Genomic DNA, 25,303 nt, shown 5'->3' with positions numbered 1-25,303 from the left:
TCCTGAATTAGTTAACTATTCCCTGATGTAGTTTCTCCAGATTGAAGTAGCTGCATAATGATGGTAAATATAATATGCCTCCTTCCATCCCATTGTCTAGGTTCTTGGTAGAGGGAGATTAGCTGAAGAAGAAAGGTGTGACTGATTAAAAGCTATAGTGTTTGGGAAGCAAAGGGGATTGAACGGGCAGAGAGGAATGTAAAGATACATATACACACTGCAGTTTGAGAAGAACACAATGTCTCTCTTGACATGCATCTTCACATCAAAATTATACTGAAATAAAGCAAGTATTATTTCAATATGACTGAAAGTGAACGACCATACTGACAGGGTTTGGGACAATATAGTAATAAAGACAACAGAAATCTCTTGAGGCAGCATAGATGAAATACAAACATTGTTGCTAATTCTCACAACTTTAACTGAAATTTTATAAGTGATAAAATACCAGCTATTTTTGCAAGCAAATATAGAATTAATAAGATACTGTGATTTAGCAGTATTTCAACAGAAATTTAGGAAATACCCCAGTTTTTGTTCATTTTTTTATATGAATGGGAAGTCTCATGGTGTGAGTAAATTGTTTGTATGGGTAGACTTCTACATAAAAGTTCATTTTCTAAACCTAAATTAGGAGAATAACTTATTTTATTGGAAGTGTGGTTATTATTTAAAGCCCCCCGGGGTTCATTCACTAGCCAGGCCATCTTATTTCTGGCTGACTAGTAAATAACTCAACTTTAGATATGGAACACAGTCCTGAATAGGAAGAGAAGGAATATGTATATCCATAAAGTCTATAAGTACCTGAAATATATAACACAATGTAGTTATGAAATATATTATGCTAGTAATAGAAAATTTCAGACATATTCTGGAATAAAAATTATGCCGATATATCTGCTGTCCCTCTGAAAAATCTGTTGTGATGAAGAATGGCTGTAACTTGTTTTCTTTATACTAGAAATGTTTAGTGTTTGTGATATACATGCAGTATTACTTTTAATGGTGTCTGCCATGCTTTTCTTACTTCATTCTCAGAGGATCTTCATCTGACTTTCCTATGAGTGTCATTAGAAAAATTATCCTCTTTTAATTAATTATCCCAATTTTTTTTCTTTGTGAAATGTTCACATTCTGGCTCATCAATTTATATGATCAGGAAAATGAGAAGTACCCTGACAATTGGCACAATTCAGCAAGGGCAAAGGAAGTTATCACCACCTACATAGTAGGGAAAGAATAACTCTTTTTTTATAGATTTCTTTTCTCCCCCTAGAATTTTAGCAGAATAGAACTGACCCTGTACCCTTGAATGGCTGTCCTGTATAACACATTATAGATTAAACATCTCATGAATTCATACAGGGAAATACTGTATGCTTAAATCCTCCTCATAATCTCCTTTCCTCCCTTTGCATACCTGTTTCCCCTGTAGAAGGACACAGGAAAACTCTAATGGGTGTCTGTCATGGTTTGAGGCTGGCACAATGCCAGTGCCCCCATGAAAATACACTTTCCCTAGTGGCTTTTGTGAGATGTGATCAGGAACAGAGCAAAACAGGCTCCAACTTAGGAATAAAGGAAACAAACTTTATTAACTACAGCATCTAAAAAGGAACAGACACAAAACTAAGAATGAAAACCCTCCAAATACATTCCTCCTCCTCCCCCCATTTCCTCCACAGCATGAAATGACATAGTAGATTTCCACCCCGTCACCATCTCTCAGATAGTCAACTTTCAGTCCATCATCACCCCTCAAATAATCAACCCTCAAGTCCATCAGGGAGAGAGGAGTCTCCCCTTGCATCATAGGCTTCCCTCAGAAACACAATTGAAACCTCTTGTGTTTCCATGTCACTCGTGGCACTGCCCGGAGAGCATCTGCCCTCGTGACTGCTTCCCTCACCACTGCACATGGACCAGGACTGCTTTTAGGGTTCCCCTTTTAAGGATGCCCCACCCAGCTCCAACAAAAGCAGCAGTCTCTCAGCTTCAGGACACCAGTCCCCCCCAAATTTACCCCCTGGGCCCAAGGGCACTTGTGAACAGAGATCTTCCTCTTCACTGAAGACAGAGGGCATCCCACACCCTCCTCAGCCATCTCTGTTCACGCCTCTGATTCACTCTTGGCTCCAAAGCATTGCCTCCCCCTAAATGCCGTCTCTGTGTCACAGGGAAAACATGGGTCTGTCCATGGCCATACAAGAAAGAGTCCAGCTCAAGGCCACTCCATCCTCTCCTCCCACTTCTTCAGACATCTCTCACATGCACCAACTTTCATCACACCTGGTCATTTCCTCATGCTTTATTTCTCTCTCCTCATTCTGATTCAGGAGGATCAGGATTTGTAAGATTTCCATCATTCTAGAAAGGGGTTAAAATCTTTGCCTCTGTCTGCCCAGAACTCCCACAGCGGCCGGGCACCTTCTCGAACCACATCCCCGCTTCTACTTCTGGCCAGCCGTGCTGCCAGTCCGTGATATCAATCTCTCTCCCGGGGGGTAGGGGGAGGCCCAATGCTTCTCAGGGTTCCTCCACCCTTCCATCTTGCAAGGCCTTCACCCTCTCCTCTGCCCAAGGCTCCGGCCTACCTCACCCGGCCGCATGGCTTCCCCTCCCCCAGCCAGCCCCGCTGGGCAGGGGAGCTCTGACCTCATCACGGACCGGGACCAAGAGAGAGTTCTCTTCGCAGTTCTTGCCTTTAACCCCCTGTGTTCTCAGAGGTGGTCCATACCTTCAGTGGCCAAATCAGGTGCCAATATTCAAATCCAAGCACTGATTGGTTTGACCACAACTTCCCAAAAAACTCACTTCCTTCTTAACCTACGACGGTGTCTCACCGGGAGCAGTCAGGCACAGATGGAGTTTTCTTATAGTTTGGCTATAGGCATCATTCCATTCTGTTTGTATTTAAAAACAATGCAAGATTCATTCCCTATCTTTACACTTGACAAATGCAAAAAAAATAGCCCCACTACATATTAGACAAGTTCCTTTTTTCCTATCTATTAGGCAAATAAAAAAGGAGAAAAGAAAATAAATATAAAACAAATATAAAACCTGTTCTTGTCAGAATTGAGGGTGAGAAAATCACACTAGTTCTGGGTAAAAAATAGTGGTTAAGGTGAAAACAAATCGTTTACAGATCTGAATCTCCCAAGACACTGAATCTGTAGATAAAAGTCGGTTCATTAGAAGGAAATAAGGGTATTGATAACCTTTAAAATCAACTGAAAATCACATGGAAGTAGACATTTTATTCTCTCACAAATTAACTTCCATCCTTTGTTTATAAAGATACTCACACTTTAACAGTAATAGGTAACACACAAAAGTATTTCTTTTATTTGAAGGTACATACAAATATTATAATATTTAGGAGAAGGACTGTTAGGTGATTCAAAATTCTGTTTGTTTACAGGTATTTAAACCCTATTACAAATAAATGTAACTAATCTCCAATCTATTACTATGTAAATTGGTAAGAATCATCTAAGACTGCTGAAAATCCAAAACTGTTTGTCTGCTATGTATCTTTAAGATTATGTTTTTTCAGTATACATACTATGAAGACACATGGTGTAATTTACATTATTTATTATCCTGGTTTTCATTGAGAAATGCGTATGTTCTTCGTTCATAAGTTATTAGTTTTTATTTTCCCAATTTCTGCTTTTTCTGTGCCTTTTCTCCTTAATATTTAAGTTAGAATTTTCAGGATAAAATAGATGATATGTTGGATTGATTCCAGCTGAATGCCAGGTGCCCACCAAAGTGGCTCTATCACTCCACTCCTCAGCAGGATGGGGAGGTTAAACATAACAAAAGGTTTATTGCTCAAGATAAGACCAGAGTTACCAGTCACCATGGGATGCAAAACAGTCTTGCTTTGGGGAAATTAATTTAATTTTCTGCCAATCAAAATCAGAGTAGTATAATGAGAAATAATCCCTCTCAGTGGCAGAGGAATGGGGTCTGGTCAGTTCATCACATGCTGTCTCTGCTGTTGCTTCCTCCTCGTGGGGAAGGACTCCTCACACTTTTCCTCTTCTCCAGCATGAGGTCCCTCCCATGGGGACAGTCTTCCACAAACTTCTCCAATGTGAGCTCTTCCCACAGGCTGCAGTTCTTTTCAGTGTGATCCACCATGGGTCCCTTTCATGAGCACAGTCCTTCCACTATCAAAACCTTGGCATGCAAACCTAAAGATGATTATACTAACACTGGTTCCTTGGCCTTTGCAAGAAAAAGTTACAAAAATTGCCTCCCTTATTTGAGATATTCAAGAACTGTCTGGACACAATCCTGGGCAACATGTCTGGGATGACCCTGCTTGAGCAGGGAGGTTGGACCAGATGACTCACTGTGCTCCCTTCCAGCCTTACCTGTGTTCTGTGATTCTGTGAAATATATGATGGTATGTGTTTCTAAATTTTTGAATAAGAAAATCCTGCATTGGGAACATAAGCATAACAATTTCACAACTAAGTTAGATATACATATTCAGTAATGTGTATGTAAATTGTACATACCATGGTATTTCAAAGTGGGATTACATAAATTTTTAACGCATTATCTTGCAAAATGACAGTGTGTCAATATATGGTGGTGAATGCTTGTAGCTTTTGCATAAAAAATTCAAATATCAAACAGCAAGTTTTATCTTTTTGAATTACATAGTTGAACTTTCTTTTCAAATACTAGTATTTAGTTCATCCAGTATTCTTTGTTTCAAAAAATACTATGTAATGAATTCAAATGCTCTTTTACTAATGACTAATCCAATCTAGTTTTATGTCATATTTTCCTTTGATGCAGTCAGTAAAACAAATAATGAGCATTATTCTGAGTTGTTGTTAAAGTTGGTCTTGCTTGGTGTTTCCCTGAAGGACTACATATTTTGAATCTCTGCTGAAGTGATAATGAGTCTTCAGTATTGCACTTTTCCAGTGTGTACCAGTGATCTCTTTTCTTTCAAAATTGTTTTCCTTATAGGAATCCCATTCTTATCTTTTATTCACTCTTGAGTCACAGAAATGTAAAGATAGACAAGCTACCTCTTCAAACCCTAACTCCAGTGCATTTCTGTCAAAATGCATTTGTGTAGTAAGTGACCATTTCTTTTCCCCAAGGCCCCCTTTAGTCACCTCCAAAATGGGCTTGTCCTTCACACAAAGAGAAGGGTAAGAAAAAAACCCCATTCCTATCTTGCTATACAAGGGGCTATTGTAGCCTGGGGCTCGCCCTTCAGTACATCACTGGTTAGAAATCTGCAAAATCTTTCAGTGAGGTATATAAAAATAGATTAAGGATAATTTAAAATGAAAGGAAATTTTGTCTTAATTTTCTTTATATTATTCTTTTATTTTCCCTTAACCTGATATGTTTTCTAGATGTTTATGGTTAGAATACTTTGGCAATTATTAATTTAATTCAGTGCTGTGAAACTGCTAACTGTATAGATTTTTTTAGGATAATTGCTTTTTTCAAACTGTGTCCTAAATAGTTTCGACCCGAATTCATCTTTTAAAAACAGATAGCTTTCTAACATCACCAGAAATCATCCCTCCTTTTACTGTTAATGTCTTTCTTTGTGAAATATTTTCTGAAAATAAAAATGGATTTTATTTTTTATCTAAAAAAACTTAAAAAACCAAAGAATATGCCTGATTCATTGTTAACACAATTTTATTTATTGGTAGAGGTTATATTCCCTTTTTATAAGGCTACAAAGGAAATAAGGATTATTTACCAGAAATAATATTCTCATAAGTTGTTGGTTTTTTTCCTTAGGCACAAATAGCAATACTTATCTTTTGTATCACAGTGGTAGTGATCACAGGAAAACAAATATCCATCCTAGCCACTGCATTGTAGATAACAATCTGCAAATCTCAAAAAGCAGAATGAATCATAAGAGACAAAAACCAATATGTAACACTACAAAGTAACCAAAATATAAAATAAAATACAAAAATGTGCTCAACCAACAAATTTTCTTTTGATTTTTCAAGGTGGTTGATAAATATAATAAACTTATTCCAAATACTTACACTGATATGCTATAGAAATGTGTTTCTAAACTAAAATATACTCTTTAACAATTTCTGCTGTGAATTTCACCTTTTTTTTTTATATCTGCATTACATGGAAGGGATCATTATAATTACTAATATTTTAGTCCAACAAATACACTACGCAATGGACACTTACATGCAGTTTTATTGACAGGCATTCAAGTTATATTCCAGAAGAGTAGCTCTTATACCTTCTCTTTCTCTTCACTATTTGGTGCCTCACACTGAAATTTCCAATTTTATAGTTGTGAGTATTTCTATGTTTTAATTATGGCATTAATAATTAAGCTGTCTGAAAATTTACTGGTTTTCTGCTTGTCATAAAACAACAGTAAATTATTTCTATTTATCATGAATGAATTATTTACAATGAGTGACTAGTATGAGTTTTTCAGGAAGAGAGGCTCTGTCAGGATCTGAACCTAACGGCTTAGGAATTTTTGAAACAAAATATGTAGTGCAGGGAAGCAGAAACACAAGTGGTAGATCTAGCAGTAAAAAAATGTAATTTTAATTTACTCCTTAGTGAATTAAAATAAATATTAATTCAAGTAAATATTAATACACTTTCCTAAAATCATGCTATTTAAAATGTGAGTATTTAAAATGTGACAAAAGCCCAGGAAGCAGCTTGGTTGTTTCCTCTCTGTTTTAAAGAAAGTTTATTGACGTTCTCCAGAGAAATCTAAGAAGTATTTGCACTTCTATTAAAAAACAAAAACAAAACCAAAACCAACCAAACCAAACCAAACAAAAAAAAAAAAAAAAAAAAAAAACAAACCAAAATCCACTAAGCAGCTAAACAGCAACAAAACCCCAAACAAAACAGAAAATCAAACCAAATCATTTCTGCTCCTGTGGAAAACTAAGTAATGACAGAAATAGTCTGTTTCAAATTCAGAGATGAACTGATGCAAATACAAAATTTAGAAAGTGTATAAAAGTGTTGCAAGCAATGCATCCAGCAAAGTTTTAAAAGTAATGAAGGAAATATTTGCTATAAATTTAAATTAATACAAATGGGGTTTAGGGATGATTTAATTAATTTAAATCCATTATTCATACAACATTTTGTTCCACTTGATTTTGTTTAAGAAAGCAAATTCAGCATAAGACTATGGATGTAATCTCTCAGTCACATAGAATTTTTTTCCAACTAGCTCCTGTAAATGATTTTCTTCTGCCTAATAGTTTTTTGAATGCAGAACAGTTCCTTTAAGTCCTGAAGGGGATAGTTTTGATCAGCTATGTATCTTTTCAAATTTGAGAAAAAAAACATGGAATCTCTTGCCTAGCTACATATGAATAGAAACCCCAAAAGAGAGTAAATTGAAGTAGGTATAAATACATTTACTGCCTAGAATATATTGTTTGAGAAAACTGTGGTAAGTTACATGATGTAGTCACTTGCTGGAAAGGTAGTTTATAGAATACATTTGTTTATAGAATGTGTTTGTTTTCCCAAATGAATTATGAATGGACTTAGACCCTTAGGATAATCTAACAGGACAGCCTAGGAAAACTTTGTATTTCTTTGGCAGTTAAAAACTGAGCAGTTCTGTAGGTTTGACATTAACAGTCCCAGGAAAATTGAAGACAGGAGAGTGAGTTTTTGTGTGTACTTTGGGATAGTTTATGTTGTTTCTTCAGGAAAGTGGTAACTTTTTTTTTTCAGGTTTGTGATTTCAGGATACATTGAACCTGTTTTTTTGGGTTTTTTTGTTTTTTTTTCTTTTATAATAATGAATTATATAAAATCTTTCCTAGAACTGTTTGAAAAAAAATACAAATAAACGAAAAAGAAGTGTTCATAGTTTTTTTGTGCTTTTTATTAGATGGTTTTCTTTTGTTGTTTTTGAGTTTTCTTTACCCAAAGAGAATAATAAAGCCTTTTAAAACTCTGTGGAGTATTTTTTTAGATAATCTTCATGTCTTTTCCAGTTTCTTGTTAAAATGGAATGTTCTTTATTTGCTTTGTGTCACATTTTAATTGTATTTAGAACCTTAATATCTGAAAGCTTTGAGAAATCAAAATATTACCCTAGAAAAATTGTTTGAGTTAAAATCAAAACACTTGCTATTCTGTTTTTACCTTGCATTCAAACTATCATATATGGAAATGTGAGAAAAAGAGAAAAGGCTTCAAGACCTTTAAAGAGAAAACCTTAAACTATGATACGGTGATGTTTGTTGCTGCCATTACATGTAGATTTTTAGAAGATTCTTCCATGCCTGTAACCACTGAAAGTTAAAACAGGATGCAGCTTGAGAGAATATCATAGCTCTAATATTTGTTGAATTAGTAATCATTCAGATTCCTTGCTGTTGAGACTACTGAGGTAAAATGTTATTTTACTATAGAGAAATTATTTTTTGCATATGTTTACATAATGTATGTGTATATAAATTTGTATATATATTTATGTTTAGCCTCCTTTTTTACTGTGGGCAATGGTTTTGGTGCCACCACTCCCTTATATGCCATGTCATTAGTACCTCAGTTTGAACTGCATTGCAACATGGACAGTGTTTACACAGTGGGGAACTGGTCTCTTTTAAGAGTTCATGTTTAGTAGCAGCATTTTACTTAATGATATTATTATTAAAAATTTTATGAAATAAAATAGGGCAGAAATACTTTTCCTCATATCCTTTAATTCTCAAGTATTTTATAAACACAAAGAGTTTCGATTTTTCTAATATCTTGTAGTGGTTTAACTGTTAAGCCCAACACAACCACTCACTCATTCCCCCTGGTGGGATTCCATATGCAGAATTTCCTCCCTAAGAACCTGGGGTATAGAATCAGATTCAGTGTTGCATTTTGACAGCTGTTCTTATATAGATCATTTTAATTTGCTTAGAATTTTCTACATGTCATCATGTACGTGCAGCAAGTTTGTTTTATTCTTCTACAAATAAATTCCTTATTTATTTCAACAGAAATTGAAAAAGAAAGCTGTGGGGATCCTGGAACACCATTGTATGGTATTAGAGAAGGGGACGGATTTTCTAATCGTGATGTTTTAAGGTTTGAGTGTCAGTTTGGATTTGAATTAATTGGAGAGAAATCTATCATTTGCCAAGAAAACAACCAGTGGTCTGCAAACATACCAATCTGTATTTGTATGTACCACATATTTTCTTCTTATTATTTTTAAGGCATTATGATAAGCTTTACTTATGGGTAATAATTATGGGTAATTATTTGTGTGATTGATTTTAGAGTTAGTAAAATGTTATTAACTCTCCTGACAGGATGAATTTACTTTTTCTCGGCAGGTTTGCCTAATGTACATGGCCAAGGAACAGGTTCTAAAACTGCTAAGACTTTTTTTTTCCTCTTATACCAAGTCTTAACGCAATTCCCTTTATGTGCATTGATATAGTGGTTTATTATTGGATTTTTTTTGGTAGGATTCTGTTGATTTTATGATGTAAATTATGTATGATACAATTTTGATACCCAGTCTTAAAAATTAATATATTTCATCAGATTAGAAGTCACTGAATTGAAATCAAGAGTTTAAATTATTTACATTTCCCCCATGTATTTTATATAAATAACTCTTAGCACTTAAATTATCATAAGTATTTATAGCTCTCTTCCAGTAGCATTATATAGCATAAGGAAAACATTTTTCTTATATAGCATAAGTAAAGCATTTTTCTTATATAGCATAAGTTGTATTATATAGCATAGGTATATACAATGTTGTGATACTTATTTGTGGCAGCACCTTTCTTAACTTTTCCACTAAATAGTATGGATCAAATATATTCAGAGTGCAATCAGTTGCTTTCATCTCTGCAACTCAATTTAATATGGCTCAGCTGAATTTATTGAATATAATATGTTATCCTGATAACAACAAAACATCTCGTCTCTTTGAGGCTTCTTAATTTCTTGTGCCTCTGTGTGAACAACAAATGATAAGGGCACTATTGACTTTCTGCCCCTTTAATGTGCTCAGTGGGAGGTCTGCTCATCCAAGCAATTCCCTACAAGAGAAAATAAGTGGTGCCAGGTGATTGTTATCAAGGGTAAATTGTAAGGACTGCCATGGATTTCCAATGCAACAAATGCGTTCTTTATTTCTTGTGGGCTCTGCTTGAGAGGTAGTTTTATTGAGAGGAGGGAAATATGAATATTGAAAAAACAACCTTCTTTCCAGATTCACATATCACCACAAATAATGAATTGTTCAGTTGAGGTACTCAGCAAGTTTTAAGATTTCTTGCAAAAACTTAGTCCTAAAACAGTCTTTAATGAAGTGTTCTATGCAGTTATCTAATTTATTTCTCCCTTTTTTGGCAGTTCCTTGTCTTTCCAATTTCACTGCACCGATGGGAACAGTTCTTTCACCTGATTATCCAGAGGGATATGGGAATAATTTAAACTGTATCTGGACAATAATTTCAGATCCTGGGAGTCGAATTCATCTCTCCTTTAATGACTTTGACTTGGAATCTCAGTTTGACTTCCTTGCAGTTAAAGATGGTGATTCTGTAGATTCCCCCATAATTGGAACGTTTACTGGTGCTGAAGTTCCTTCCCATCTTACCAGTAATGGTCATATTTTGCGTCTGGAATTTCAAGCTGACCATTCAATGTCAGGACGTGGATTTAACATCACTTATAACAGTGAGTAATCATATTTTTTTTGTGTGTTTGGTTTTGTTTTCAACATACAGTCTAGGAGATAGGCTTAAGTATTTAAAAATGATGCTATGGTAATACAGCTTCAAGTAACTAAAAATTCCTAATATAGGTGTTTGGATCATTGCTCAAATACTGTGCTAGGGCTGCAAATACACCTATTGTTCTCATTTATAGCTTTAGAGATCATCGTGATAGGAGTGTTTGGCAGACTGACAAATCAGGCCAATCCGAAATTGTATAAGAGAGCTTTATGAAATTTGCTGACAATGCAATGCCACATAATATTAATCACCACCACTACCTGTACAAAACTGTTCTTGAAAACTCATATGTTCAGCTGTGAACATGTGTAATATCCTGAAGCGGATGGCTGCAATCTTTGTTATCTCCTAGTCACTGCAGTTCAGTGAGCAGCCATAGGAGCTCTTTGATCAGTCAAACCACAACAGAATTGGTTTTTGTTTGGTGGTTTTTTTTTTTTTTTTTTTTTTTTTGGGGGGGGGTTTTTTTTTTTTTTTTTTTTTTGGGGGGGGGTGTTTTTTTTTTTGTTTTGTTTTGTTTTTTTTTTTGTTTGTTTGTTTGTTTTTTGTTTTGTTTGGTTTTTTTTTGCTATTTTGCATTTCTTACTTACTAACCACATAATAATAATTGGAGGTGATATCAAATATCCTCTCCAGTACTAAATACCATTAGCATTTATTCATCTTTTTGCTGCCAAAACTGGTACATTTCTTCTGAAACACATATGAAGAGCTGCCTACCTTGCATTGTTACCAAGTAATTTGGTATTTATTCCATACTAAAATCCAGACAGGATATATTCCCAGCTAGTGCAGACATGGTGATGCAAGGCCACAGCATGAATAATTGCTAGATACACTGTGAAACTTTCCTGGGAGTGTATGCAAAATTAAATTTTGCCACTCCAGCAGGATCCTGAAGTATTAGACTTGCTGCTGTGGGCAGAGCGTGATAGGAATAAAAGAGCATCTAGTAGGGGGTGCATTGGTACTCTTCAACCAGAGCTTCTCCACCTCATCAATCCCCCCACATCTGGAAATTTGGATTTTTCTTTTTCTTTCTTTCTGATGCTAGGGGTAGCAGAGTTTCCCATGCCAACAGACAGGAAAAAATAAGCAAAATAAAATAAATCTTTTGATATTTCCAAAATGTGATGTCATGTGTAATTAGTCCCATTTCTGTCTTTCTCCCTAACATCTGAGAGTATGTATAATTCCAGAGGCTTGCTTGAGATTTAAGAGAATATACAAAAGCATGATTTGAAGGAGAGAACATCTCTCCTTCCCTGTGTGACCTGCTGGACTGTATGAAAAAAAAACTTTGTTGTTTAGGTTTTTTTACTCTTAAAAATCTAAACTAACCCTCTAAATCAAAAAGGAAATGAGAGATTAAGAGAACTTGGTAATTGAGAGACCCAGACTCCACATTTTTCTCAAATGAATGTTAAAAGTTAATATTATTTTCACAAAATTTCAAGGACTGAATTCCCCTGTGGCTGCTTGCTTTTCTTACATCATCTTTCACCTCTCCATGTTTATTTTTGCTCTTTTAATTTTTGTTTTGGTTTAGGTTGTCAGTCTTTCAGAGAATTATTCATTAAGATCTACATTAAACATTGATGTCTGAATAGGAAAGAGATAAACTGACACTAGATTATTCTGTAAACATTATTTTTGTGATATTGTTTTATATTTCTGCTCGCAGCCCTCTGATTCATCCTCAGATCATTTGTCACAAATCACAAATATAGAATGTAAGCATGAAGAACGTGTGGTATCTTCCATCTGGTTTTTATAGGTACCAGTCACCATTCCATACTAACCTTTGACTGGTAGCTACATATCTCAGCACTGTAACTAAATATTGGAAAGTCAGGGGTTATTCAGAGCTACTGAAATATGAAATCAGGCATAATGAAAATGAGATATTGAATCCATGTTTCTTTACAGAAGTTTTAACATTTGCTCTTTATTTTCTTTTGTCTCATGTCCTTTTAACATTTAAAACAGTTCTCTTTACTTTAAAGTTTCATTGTGGTGTGCTCAATGCTGTCAAGCCTAAATTTAGTGATGATAAAACCAAAACCAGTTATTGGAGGATCTAAGGTAGTCTTTTAGGATAAAAATTAGGGCTGTGTATAAGTCGATTTTCTCAAGTTACCCCGTTTTGCACAACTAGAATGAAATATAGGTAAGTTAATGAAGACTTTACAGTGAAAATGAAAGATGGAGAAGATGAGCACGGAATGCTCCTTATATTTAGTTTCTATTTTGAACTACATAGAAATATACTTATCAGATAAATTCTGCTTCTTTAAAAAATTTGCAGATTTCTTTGTGCATGTAGTAGTTTGATCATGTCATTTAAATTATGCACCAATAGTATCAAGTGATACAATTTTAATAAGAAGCAACAGTCCAATATTAATTTCACCTGTTATATAATGAAACAAATTAACTTTAAAAAGAATTTAAAGTGTTTTACACATTTGAGCGGTTTAATACATTTATATTTTTGTTTCTTTTCTTGGGTGTGTTTGTGCAGGTGTTTGCTAAACACTGTAGCTAAAATCTGCTTACAAAAACAACAATATCTCCAAATAATGTCTACTATTTCTTCAGTAAAGACAGCTTCAATCTGATAAATTATAGAAGTAATCTTTCCATATTAAATAAAGGCCAAAAGAGATGATAAAAAAGGAGTGAATAGAATTTCACTCTGTCTTAGCATTTGTAAAACCAAAGTTAATTAAAAATATCTGTTTTCTGCTAACTCTCCAGTTGATATATTCCAAAGCTATCAGTCTCTTTTTGCCCCTTTCAAGAGTAGTAACAGTATATCACAGAAACAGTATGTCTTGATCAATCTGTTCTAATAAGAATGTAGGCTAGTAACGTAAATACTAAACTAAACCCAAAAACTTCATTGATGTTTTTGAGGTGTAGAATGGAGAAGATAAAACTGAGTTACTATTATGTAACCTGATTATTTAATGGTATTTCTCAGAAAATATTTCAATGCCATATTTATTTTTATTACAGAAACATGTTTGGTCTCAGATAATTACTCATCTTCCAGTAAAATTGAACATACATCTAAATTTTATTGGAATTAAGCAAAAAATTAGATTTCAGGTGTGTCATCTTTGAGTTATTACACTAAGTCTAACAAAGATTTCCTATTTAGTTAAATTTTGGGACTATATCATAGAAATATGTGACTTGAAAATGGATGATACAGAGAATGTTCCAATAAGCAATGGAATAGGAACTGAAAGGCTGTGATTTTCTGCTTGGAAAAGGAGGCAAAAAAATATTTCACTATGTGCAACAGAACACACGGACATAACAGCCTAAAACTGCATTGGTTTAGGTTGCTATGGAAATGCATATTTACACCTGATTCCTTGTTTCCCCTTTATATCCAAACCCAAGAGCTGTTAATGATATTTCTGGTGCCTGTTACGGTATTTATAAAGTCAGTCATCACCTAATCCTGCCTGTAGTAAGTTATATGTATTGAACTACTCAGTTCAAGGAAAGTATGAGCCTTTTATCATATTTGTGACTCCTTTATGAATGCTTCCCACTTTATCTTTGTTTAATTATGGAGAACAGAGCTAGACATAGTATTGAATATAGTCACATAAATTACAAGAAATAAATTTATATAGCCTCTTTGCTTCAGTGTAGATTTCCAACTTATGTTAGAACAGATGAAATGCACACTTAAAATGCAGTGTGACAACTGAAGCCATGTGACAGAGAATGAATATTTACTTCCTGTGACAAAGGAGTTAATGCAGAGGAAACTCAGAAGTTGCTAGGTCCTCCATGGGCTGGCATTCCACAAACCAGATTCATGCTAACCTTCCTTTGGCCTGAGGTGGATGAGTATTTTGAGGTAGAAAGCATCTTCCAGATTGCTTGATTTATGCTTGCTGTGGACTTATTTGAGCTGTTCCTCATTCATTGGGGTATAGTTCTGGGCAAATATCTTTGAATAAGCTTGAATGACCTGCTGTTTCTTATTATGTTGATTTTTTTGTTACTGTTTTTATTACAGCTGCTTAATTGTGCTAGTATAAACCTTATGAATTACATAGCAGCCTGAAAAAGGTTAAACTATGGGCCTCTGACATCAGCCTCATTACTCCAGTAATTTCAGCTCAGTGGACCAAGACTAGGACAATCCCAGATGATGTGTTTATATCTAAGAACTGATTTACTGTGGTTTACTGCTGTGTTAGAGTATGTTCACAGCAACACATTTTTCCTGCCACTTGCTCCTGTTAAGGCTTTTTCAGTCTCAGTACTTCTCAAGCTAGAACTCTTCAGAGTGTAGTGTACCAGAAAAAAGTAGGAGTTTACATGTGATGGTACTGTATGATGGTACTGTGTGATGGTATAAGCTGCCACTTGTTTACATGGCTTTAAATAGTCTTTCACAATCGTTTTTATTATGAAATATATTGTTATTATTTTATGTTCCCTTAACTTTTGTTTTTCTCTGATATTTTCTTCTGAAAGTACTATCTTTACTTCAAAGCTGTTGCTGTACTTACCAGCTGAAAGTCTTGGTGGGGCAATCCACCAAAACGATTAACTGTGCCAGTGGACCGTTCCTTTCTAGTCCTACTTGAAAGAACCTTTCAAAACTGGCTTTAGATGGCATGAGTTGTGATTAGCTAGTGACCTGCCTTCCTATCTCCTGAGATCTCTGCAATTGCTTCCCTTTTTTTTGTTGTTGTTGTTGTTTCTTAATGCAAAATGCATATTTTAATATGCTTCTGAGTTAATAGCAGAATATCACTATTGTTCTGATCTGTGATATTTCCTTACATTTTTCCAGATATTGCTTTATGTACTTGTACAGTCATGATGGTTGATGAAGATAAATGCCAGGAAAACTCTATCTCCTCTTTATGTGTAATAGTTAATAAGGAACTTTTCTTGATTTGTTGTTAACAAGTAAAATATTAATTAATCATATACCCATATGTTCTTTTTCTTTTCAGCCTAAGGCTAGTGTTTAATATTCCAGCTCCACCATGAAGCTTTTTAGAAATATCAGCAGATGGAATTTGGCTCATTGAATAATATAACTGTAGCCAGGCTGAGCTACAAGTGACTGCTGTTGGTGGGACAGATTGTCTTTCACTATCTTGCCTCTCAAAGTCATTCTATGCAGTAAAATTGATCACATAGGAGCAGCAGTGGCAGCATTTCCTGAGCTGAAATATAGAGCAATTAATTGATTTTTCAACCTTAATAAACTGGTGTCACACACAAACAAGCTAAACATGGAGTCAACATTTATCTACATTTATAGATAACAATATTGAAAATCTATCTCTGGGTTGTCTGAAAGTAGTAAAAAAAACAGACAATCAATGCCTTCCCTAAAAGTGATGACTGTGAACAAAGAATTGGAAAAGTTTTTGTAACTCCTCTGAAAAAGTATGGGATTGCATCACTTTTAATGCAATCTTTAAATGGTAGACAACTATTCAATGAAAGCACTATTTTCATTCCCAATATATATGGCAGTGCCCAAGTCAAAATGTCGATAAATAAATGCTTTCTCTTGTCCGTTATTATGGTTTAAAATACCTCTGTAATGGAACATCTGAGAAATCTTTCTAGTAACTTATTGAGATATTACTTTTAAAAAAAATCATTAGGGGATTTGTATATATTTTGTCTAGGGGGATTTGTATATATTTTGTCTAGCAGCCACATTAGTAAAACTGCAGAGGAAAAAAGTGAAAATCATCTTTTTAAGGACTTAGTAGTTTCTGATGTCTCCACATGTAAACATGTTTAGGAAGATACAATTTGCAGTCATCACACATAAAGAAGGTGGATATTTGTTCTTACTGAAAAATCAACATTTAAAAAATATGAGATACATGTGCAGTATTCTTCATCAATAAAACAACAAAATACAATAACTAACTGCTACATATCATTTAATGATAATGATATAAATATGACTTTGCTAATTTCTGTTAGGAAGATGGTCTTTCTTCTCCAAAAGTAAGGTATATTCTGCACTAAAAGACATGAACAGTCTTTGTCATAGTATCTGCAAGTATACAGGGAAATTAAATTTTTTCAATTTATCCAAACCTAAACTTGAAATGTTCAAAGTTTCAAGTTTTCTTTCTTCAGCCAACATAACCCTTTTTTTCACTGTTCACCAGCTCTAAATACAGGAAACAAAATTAACTGTGGTAGGATCAAGCCCTTGAAGGTCAGTATGGCTCAAATGGTGTGATGGTGATGTACAAAATATGAGTAAAGTTTTTGTATCATACATAAATGATTGCCCTGCCCTTCTGAAAGAACATTCTGTCCCATTTCAATATTAAATAGGATGAGTGTTGCTGGAAAAGTAGAATTTAGCCATCATTGAAATCTGCCAGCAACAAGCTCTCCAAGCTGAGTTCCATGCTGGTTTAACTTCATATTTTAAGCAATTATTTATACTGTTTTCATTTTCTGCTGTTAAGCAAGTTCTTGTTTCTTATTTTTCCCTTCAGTTTCCTAATATAAATTGTTTGTTCTTACTAACAAACAAAATCTTTAAAATGTCATCTTCCTTGCAAGAGTTCTATGTCCTCTACCACTTTTTTTTTTTTTCTCTTAAAAAGCATTTGGACATAATGAGTGCCCAGATCCTGGAGTACCAATCAATGCTCGGCGTTTTGGTGATAACTTTCAGCTGGGGAGCTCAATTTCAGTTATATGTGAAGAAGGATTTATTAAAACACAAGGAACTGAAACAATTACTTGTATGCTAGTGGATGGAAAAGTAATGTGGAGTGGACCTATTCCTAAGTGTGGAGGTACGTATAATATTTCTTTCTAAATCAGGAGAACTTGATATAATGCATTTCAGATTGCCACCAAATGAAGTTGAGATTTTTGCAAATGAATAGCACAAAGCTTCTGTTATTGCTGATACAGTATTACATTAGAATGAAAATGCTGATCTCTTCTGGGTCTTTGGCTATGGTATTTAAAACTGCTTAAGATGTTTTAGCTCTCTGTTTCAGTACTTGTGTTTCTTCTGTCCACAGTGACTCTAGGCTGGGGAAGACTTTTAGCAATTGATTTTTTTTTCTAGAAATTAAATACTTCCATACATAGCAACATAAAATCACACGGTTATACATATTTCCTTTGACTTATTTATATTAATTGACTCTTAAATATAATCTTTGCTTCATTACTTGTTTGTATTCGAGGATCTTTGTACCTAAAGGGGGAAAATTATTTCAGCTGTTTGTAATGATTAAAAAAAAAAATCAATGGTAATATAATCTCTGGTTTGTTAGCTTTTATAGTAAACAACAGTTTAGTTCTTACTTTCATTATGTAACTGCCTTCCTGACAAAATTTGAACAATTTTAATACATTAGTGCACTGCTTATAATATGCTTTGCATCCATATTTACTTTCTATGATGAATGATTATTGTTTCACAGATATTAGGTATGTCAGTTTCACTGGACAGGGTAGGCCATAATATCTTTTGTTTATCATAAGGTTCACGTATCTGTACAACATTGCTAATAAAATATAAGCTTGCATTTTTAATGTTACATTATAATCTTAAATTACTAAGAATATTTTTAAATGTCAGTCCATGCACAATGATAATATGATTCACAGGTAGTCTGAGACTCTGAGTGGAAAATATATTGGAATCCTAAAGTTTGAGACAAAGGTATATTTGAATTAGATGGTTTTTATCAGCTGTAGAATTAGATATATTTTTTAAAATTATAATTAAATAGGAAGGCAAATTGAAGTATTTTTAAATTGACAATTTAATTTGGTCTCTTAGGGTGTTCAGAAGTTTTATTGACTGTGTACACATTTGTCTGTAAAACAGACAAATATTTGATATAAACTGTTTGATATAAACTCTACATATACCTCATAATTTCATTGTCATATATATCAAGTCAAAGGCATAAGCTCCACATACTGACTAGGAATGTGACTGATGTGCATTTTTCCTTACAGTTCAGAATTGTCAGAAATTACAGTATACCAGAGGGAGCTATTTAATAATCTAGTCAGATTAAATGGTCAACATACTAGTTTTTCAGGGCAATCTTGGCTAACCTCTGCTGGGACTTCCTCCCAGACCTGCCCACAGCCCAGGATTCTGTTTCAGCTCAGACAGTCACTTTGTTGTCACCAAACCCCTTTCCTGTAACCAATCCAGTCCTGTTCAGCTTTCTCAGGTGGAACTGGATTTGTCTGTGAAGGCACTATGTGTGTGTGTGTATGTGCATGTGCACAAGTGAGCATTCCTGGTTCCTGGCTCCTTTTCCTTAGTGAAGGGGTCCTGCTTTTGCTGTTCCCTGATGAATTTGAGTTTGGGATACCTGTCCTCGTGCCTCATTTCCTGTGAGAGGGTTATATGGATGGTTTTCCCATAAGCTGTTCTAATATTGTGCTGTTGTACCCATGCTGAAGCTCTAACCTTGGTCTTCCTGCATAACTCTTGTAAGGCTTAATATCCTGCCATTCTGTAGCATTAGTGATAAGCTCTTCAAAAAAACATTTCTAAAACTATGAATCTACAAGATGTTTAGTGTTTCTGTGAATGGCTTGTTATCCTAAAGGCTTTTTGCCTGGTCACGTAGGAAAATTTCCTATTTCAACCCATGCACCTTGCTATACAAATAAATAAATACAAATTACTTTGTGAGAAATCTTGGATCAGACTGAGATTGTCCTTTACTACTTGACACAGGCTTGTGTTTGATAAAGAGATTCTGCTTGATGACCACCTCTAGTTGTGTTATATTTCTAGAGTTTCATTTTGAACACAGGAACACTGGGTATGAATCTGTCAGAAAACCATCAAACAGGACTATAAGAATGAAGAGGGGATTAAAATCAGTGCAAAAAAGGTTAGGGAAACAATTGTTTGGCACGATGACTGCAGAGTTTTATTTTCTAAAAAACAAGGCTTTTTAAGATAAGCCCAGTAGCTCAGCTATTCTGAAGGGAAGTACTCCTGGGTTTAGGAAATCAGCATGTGATGGTGAAAGTCAAACAAAAAAAAATCCATTTGATATTTATCTGCAAGAGCCAAAATCAGAGGACAGATAAGAAACATTTTCTTTAAGGAAAACCAGCGCAAAACTCTCCTAAATAAAATAGAGAAGTCATTCCAAATTTAGGCAATCTTACAGTGTGCATTATTTTTAATGCACTATTCATAGGAATATTTTTTGTAATAGAGGTTTGGAGCTTTTTGTATTCTAAATGCAATCTGTGTCATGAAAATTTGGTGAGAATATGGAACTTTGTACATATTTAGTAATACTGTATTGTAACTATGGAGTGTACTGGCTCAGAATAAGGCCATCTGGTTCCTATTCTTGTCAATATATTTTGTAGTTTGCAGGCTCTGTATGTATTATGAATATTTCAAAGTGGTTATATACAATAAAATATAGAAATTATGAATGCTCTAGAGTTAACCTTCTGGTTGTTGAGTTAAATATGAGTTTAAATAACGTATTGTTTGGCTGGTATTTTTTACTGTAGGTAGTATGAAAAAATGACTCTAAGATAAAAGGTGAGAAGCACCCACTTTAAATCCATCAGTGAATAAAAAAAGAGATATGCATCTGCATATTTAGAAGTGTTTGCAACATAATGAATTCTGAACTCTATAACTTCTAGAAACTCTTTCTTTTCCCTACACAGCAGGGAAAGATGGAACATTATGTCTTAAAAAAAAAAAGAAAAAAAGAAACCAAAACAAATTTACAACCATTTGTCATTTTAATATAGGGCCTTGGTGTTCTCCTGAGAAAAATGAAGATCAGACAAATGTGTAACAATTCATGGTCTTCAACTTGGAAGTTATGTCAAAGAACACAAAATTAATCTATTTTTTTGTAATGGAGACGTTCAGAATAATATAGACAATGATATGTACTGTTCTACTTTGTCGAAATGAACAACCAAAATGTTTTGCAGGCTCTGCTTGGTGAAATAACCACAAACAGAAATTTAATAAATAGCCATATTTTTGTCAGAAAATGTTGTATATTTTACACTATTTTAGCAGAGACACTAGCTTGTTAACGGAACAGTAAGACCTTTCCAATTTCTTCGCGATGTACAGTGATATGCACGGTTAACTGTGACACTAACTGTGACACAGTTGGGTGTTTTTTTGTTATTTTGCGTTTTTTTGGAGTAGCCTTGTATGCATGAAGGCCCCTGGAACCATGGTGTTATTAAACTCTATAGTGCAGCCTTCTCTTCCTGCAAAGTAACATGCTTCTGCTCTGTCTAAGTGGAAAAGGCCTTGGGTGGTCTCATGGACACCAAGTTAAACATGTGTCCTTGATGCAAAGGACAGTGGTATCCTGGGATGGATAAGGCAAACTGTTGAGCAGGCTGAAGCAGGTGATCTCTCCCCTCTACATGAGTACTGCTTGCAGAAGTATATATTGTAATATTTATATATATTTTTCAATTAAAAAATATCAAGTGATCTTGTAAGAATGGTAAGTATTTCTTTTTCATGAATGAGGAATTTGAACTGCTAGCATGCCAAGAAAAATGTATGTGGTATGACAGTGAATTCCATGATGTCAAACTTAAAATAACAGTTCACTGATTTCTAGCTTTAAACTCAGCTGGAACTTTAGCAAGTTTTTCAAGTCTCTCTACGCACAATTTAAAGCAAAAATAATGATACTTTGTAGAGACTGTGTTTTGTTTATGTTATTTAATGCAGAAAATGTATTATACACATAAGAACACAGTAGGGAGAAAACTTTTTTTCAGAATTGTTGAACAGTTTATTTAATGTTTTTAAGGTCTTAATTCAGTTATCTCCATCTAATTCTGAACATCACAGAGCCTGTCAGTTTTGAAGCTACTTCATCTTCCTGCAACTGGATTTTCAATATTTGTTCATTCTAATTGTCCTATATTGAAATTGGTAAATATGAATTGCACCTAATAAATCTGTACTATTTACCTTTCTCTTTGTTTCATTTTTAGCTCCATGTGGTGGGCATTTTTCATCTCCAAGTGGAGTAATCCTCTCTCCAGGCTGGCCAGGGTATTATAAAGATTCCTTGAATTGTGAGTGGGTGATAGAAGCTGAACCTGGACACTCTATCAAAATTACATTCGAAAGGTCTTGGCTAATGTTTTTCTTACTTCTTGTTTTCCATTTTTTACCAGGAAACAGGAGTTATTACTTTTATCATAACATTAATTTGCATTATCTCTAAAACCAAGCAATTTTATTATCACATAGGACTTTGGGAAACTCCTTCAGAGCACAGATATTATCTTCAGTGTAATTTCTACTTTGATATGCTGAAAAACTTTTGAAATTTCTACCCTCTTACCCATATTTAAGCCTGTCTAGCCCAGTAAAAAATGTTGTCTGTTTTTAAATATTAGTATGTTTCATTTGCTTTTAACTATATTGCTGTGATGAATTATAATTGCTAAGTTCTTTTTTTTCCTCTCAAAATCACATAATCTTCAACTCTGAAAATCTGAGTCAGCTGAGAAAACTAAATTAAATGCAGTCATAATTTTCCCCACTCTGAATATTTAATTATCATATCGGCTGAACTATTGTTGTGAAAGGACTGTGTCCTCTCAGGATGGAGTTCCAGTGTCCCCAAATTACTGCACCATTCCACTTTTCCTAGGCTGATGTCTGTTACTAAGGTGCCTGCCTTATTCAAAGGATTGAAATGTGCTGAAGCACCTTACATTTCTCATGGTAGCAAGATGTTGGCATTTAATTTGAACTCTTTGTCAGAAAACTAGACAAAAAATGCAATAAAAATGCTATTCTTCTTATGTTTTAGATGATTTTTAATTGTAAATGTTTAAACAAATTAGATGACAATCCAGTAAAAAAGTGACATTGATGATGAGAATTATAGTGTAAAAATATCATACAAGTACTTTTCAGTTGATATTTATGCAGCATGTTTTGACTAGGCCTGCTCACACTTGACTTAAAAGAAGGTATTTCTTAATTTTAATGCAATTCAAAAGGTTTTTTAGCAAGGGATAAAATTCATATTCTCTTTGCAAAATTTGTCATTGTGATAAGATTTTTAAAACCTTTATTTTAGTATTATAAGTTACTTTATAATAGTGTTCATGGGACAATATAAACAATCAAAGGACAGGTAGTATGTACACTTCACTTATTTTCTCTCCTTACCATCACATGAAATCTAGTTTTGCAAAATCACTAGTATATCACTTAAAATAATGATTTACCAAATTTTGACCAATTAGAATACAATAAAAAATTGAATAACTCCCTCCTGCTGAAACTTCTGTTAAGTTTTTGAAAATAAAATTATAATTTCAAATAGTTGATTTTTAATTCAGCAATTCATTTAAATGACATATTTGACATGGACAGGCATTTAAAAATAAAAAGCATTTGCCTTTATATTTGCAAAATACAGTGCCAGCTGCATTTTCTTTCTTTGCACCTGAGTTTTACTAAATCTGACACTCTCTTGCATACTTTTTGTTTGTAATACATTAATGCCTTGTCATAAAATTGCACAACCTCTATTACTCTTGTAAGAAATATCAAAAAAGAACAAGATGTGGTCTCTTTGGATCACAGAGAAAGTTTCTATCCTCTTTATCACACTTTTTTTCCCATTGCTGCTCATTTTTGACACTCTTGTCACTTGTCAGAATTGGTGTGGTACACATATTGCTCAGATGCAGCAATCCAGAGCGGCCCTACTTGCAGATAAATGTGTGCTCTTACGTATCTCTGTGCAGAAGTAGACTTAAAAATACATCTATGTATGGTCACACAGATGCACGTAGATATATATAGTTATGTGTCTGGATGCAAAGAAAAAGTTATTCTATAAATTAAATGATGGAATAAAACTTTATACTGCAATGAAAGACAACATTTTGTAAACTATTGTTATGTTATTTACTTAGACATTATTATTTTTCACATAGTTTAAATTTGCCTTCTGGGTAATTTACGCATTAGCTTTTTAAAGGCTCCTCCTAGTCTTGGCTACCCTTGTTCTGCTGCTTCTGCTTGCAAATTTTCAGCTGCACATTCTTAAGAGAAAATGATAATTTTGTTGAAATATACAGTTTTAAAACTATAGCCAAATGACTTTTCTATATGAATAAAAAAAATCCTCTCATATTTTGCCCATTTCTTTGCCTTTGTCCTGAGAAACACACGTACTGTTTATAGCCTTTATCAGTGCAAACACCAAAACTTCCACAATATGTGTGGTTGTTTGAAAGATTTTGAATTTCTTGGTCAGGGACAAAGATTTAAAGACATGTTGTACATGTCTATAACTTTTAAATAATTTTTGGCTTTTCCAAGTTTCCCACTTGCAGAGTAGTTTCCTTTTAGTTTTCCTACCTTCCTATATCTTCTCTCTTACCACATTGGATAGGAGTGAGATACTGCATTCCATGACTGCATGCTAAAGAATTCCTGTGCCAAGGAGACAGAGACATGAGAAAAGAAGGAGAGCTACAGACAAATCAAATAAAAATAACTATTAACTTTGTGGTTTTGGCATGTAAAAAATAACTTTTTCATATATTGTTATATGATTGTGCATGTATTTTTTAAAATGTTTATTCCTATTCTACAAGCACAGATAAGATAGATAATCTGTTGATATTTTGTTATAAATCAGTCTCTTTTTAGGCTCAATTGAAATGACAGAAGTGAGAAATGGCAATGCCATTCTTGATTGTAATGAAGTGTTTATCATGAAGCCTAATTACAAGTATTTAAATGTGAGAGATGCTGATAGCAAACTACTGATTGGAGTACTAGTCACATTTGTCTATTGAGCATTTACTGTGCAGTAGGAAATCCTGACACGGCAATGACTTGATAAGGGTGTCTCTTAGAAAAAAAGATGTGTGTTATAAATATTCAGGCACCTTTATCTATTCAAATAAGTCCTCCTAAAAAAGTGTATATGGGATCTCCTGTGTTAAAACTTTTTTCACTCCTGTCTGCTTGTGAGTCCTTCATGAGATTAGATGTGACATAGCAATTAAGATGTCCAGGTTAATTTAACAATAATGATCAATTAAGTAGGAAAGAACATTGGAAGGGTCTTGCATGAACACAGGGTTTTTTATTCAGTTTCCTAAAAGCCCCTATTGTTTTCTTACACCAGAGGGAAAAATTCGTGTAAATACAGCAGACATGTTGAGCATCAAGGGAAAAGATATTGAAGGAAAAACTGATATAAGCATGAGATTTATAAATGAAATTTAAATTGACCAGTTTTTAAGCTAAATGACCAAGCAAAAGCATTGAATATAATGCCCTCTTCAAATTTGTTTCAATTCATCTCACTTAAAAATAGTTTTTACATTTTCTTTCATGGGTGATTATTACTTTTTTTCATCTTCATGTTTTTCTAATATTCGTGCTATAGTCTTAAGTAGTTTTGAGAGGATTTCCTTTATGTCTTTGG

At 34.1% G+C, this 25,303-nt stretch overlaps 1 protein-coding gene across 3 annotated transcripts in view; it reads left to right on the top strand.

The window, feature by feature from the left end:
• The window catches only part of CSMD3 (CUB and Sushi multiple domains 3), a 579,207-nt gene that overhangs the window by 318,073 nt on the left and 235,831 nt on the right, over nucleotides 1-25,303 (top strand). For all 3 annotated transcript variants that reach the window (XM_041470732.1, XM_041470731.1, XM_041470730.1), the window contains 4 exons: nucleotides 9,030-9,212; nucleotides 10,405-10,731; nucleotides 17,426-17,620; nucleotides 21,825-21,963. In XM_041470732.1, the coding sequence (XP_041326666.1) occupies nucleotides 9,030-9,212; nucleotides 10,405-10,731; nucleotides 17,426-17,620; nucleotides 21,825-21,963 (844 nt within the window). The remainder of the gene's footprint in view (nucleotides 1-9,029; nucleotides 9,213-10,404; nucleotides 10,732-17,425; nucleotides 17,621-21,824; nucleotides 21,964-25,303) is intronic.

Source organism: Pyrgilauda ruficollis, unplaced genomic scaffold (genome assembly GCF_017590135.1).
Source record: "Pyrgilauda ruficollis isolate IOZ18807 unplaced genomic scaffold, ASM1759013v1 scaffold25, whole genome shotgun sequence".
Lineage (NCBI taxonomy): Eukaryota > Metazoa > Chordata > Aves > Passeriformes > Passeridae > Pyrgilauda > Pyrgilauda ruficollis.
Note: the sequence above shows the minus strand (reverse complement) of the source record. Positions and strands in the feature narration are given on the sequence as shown.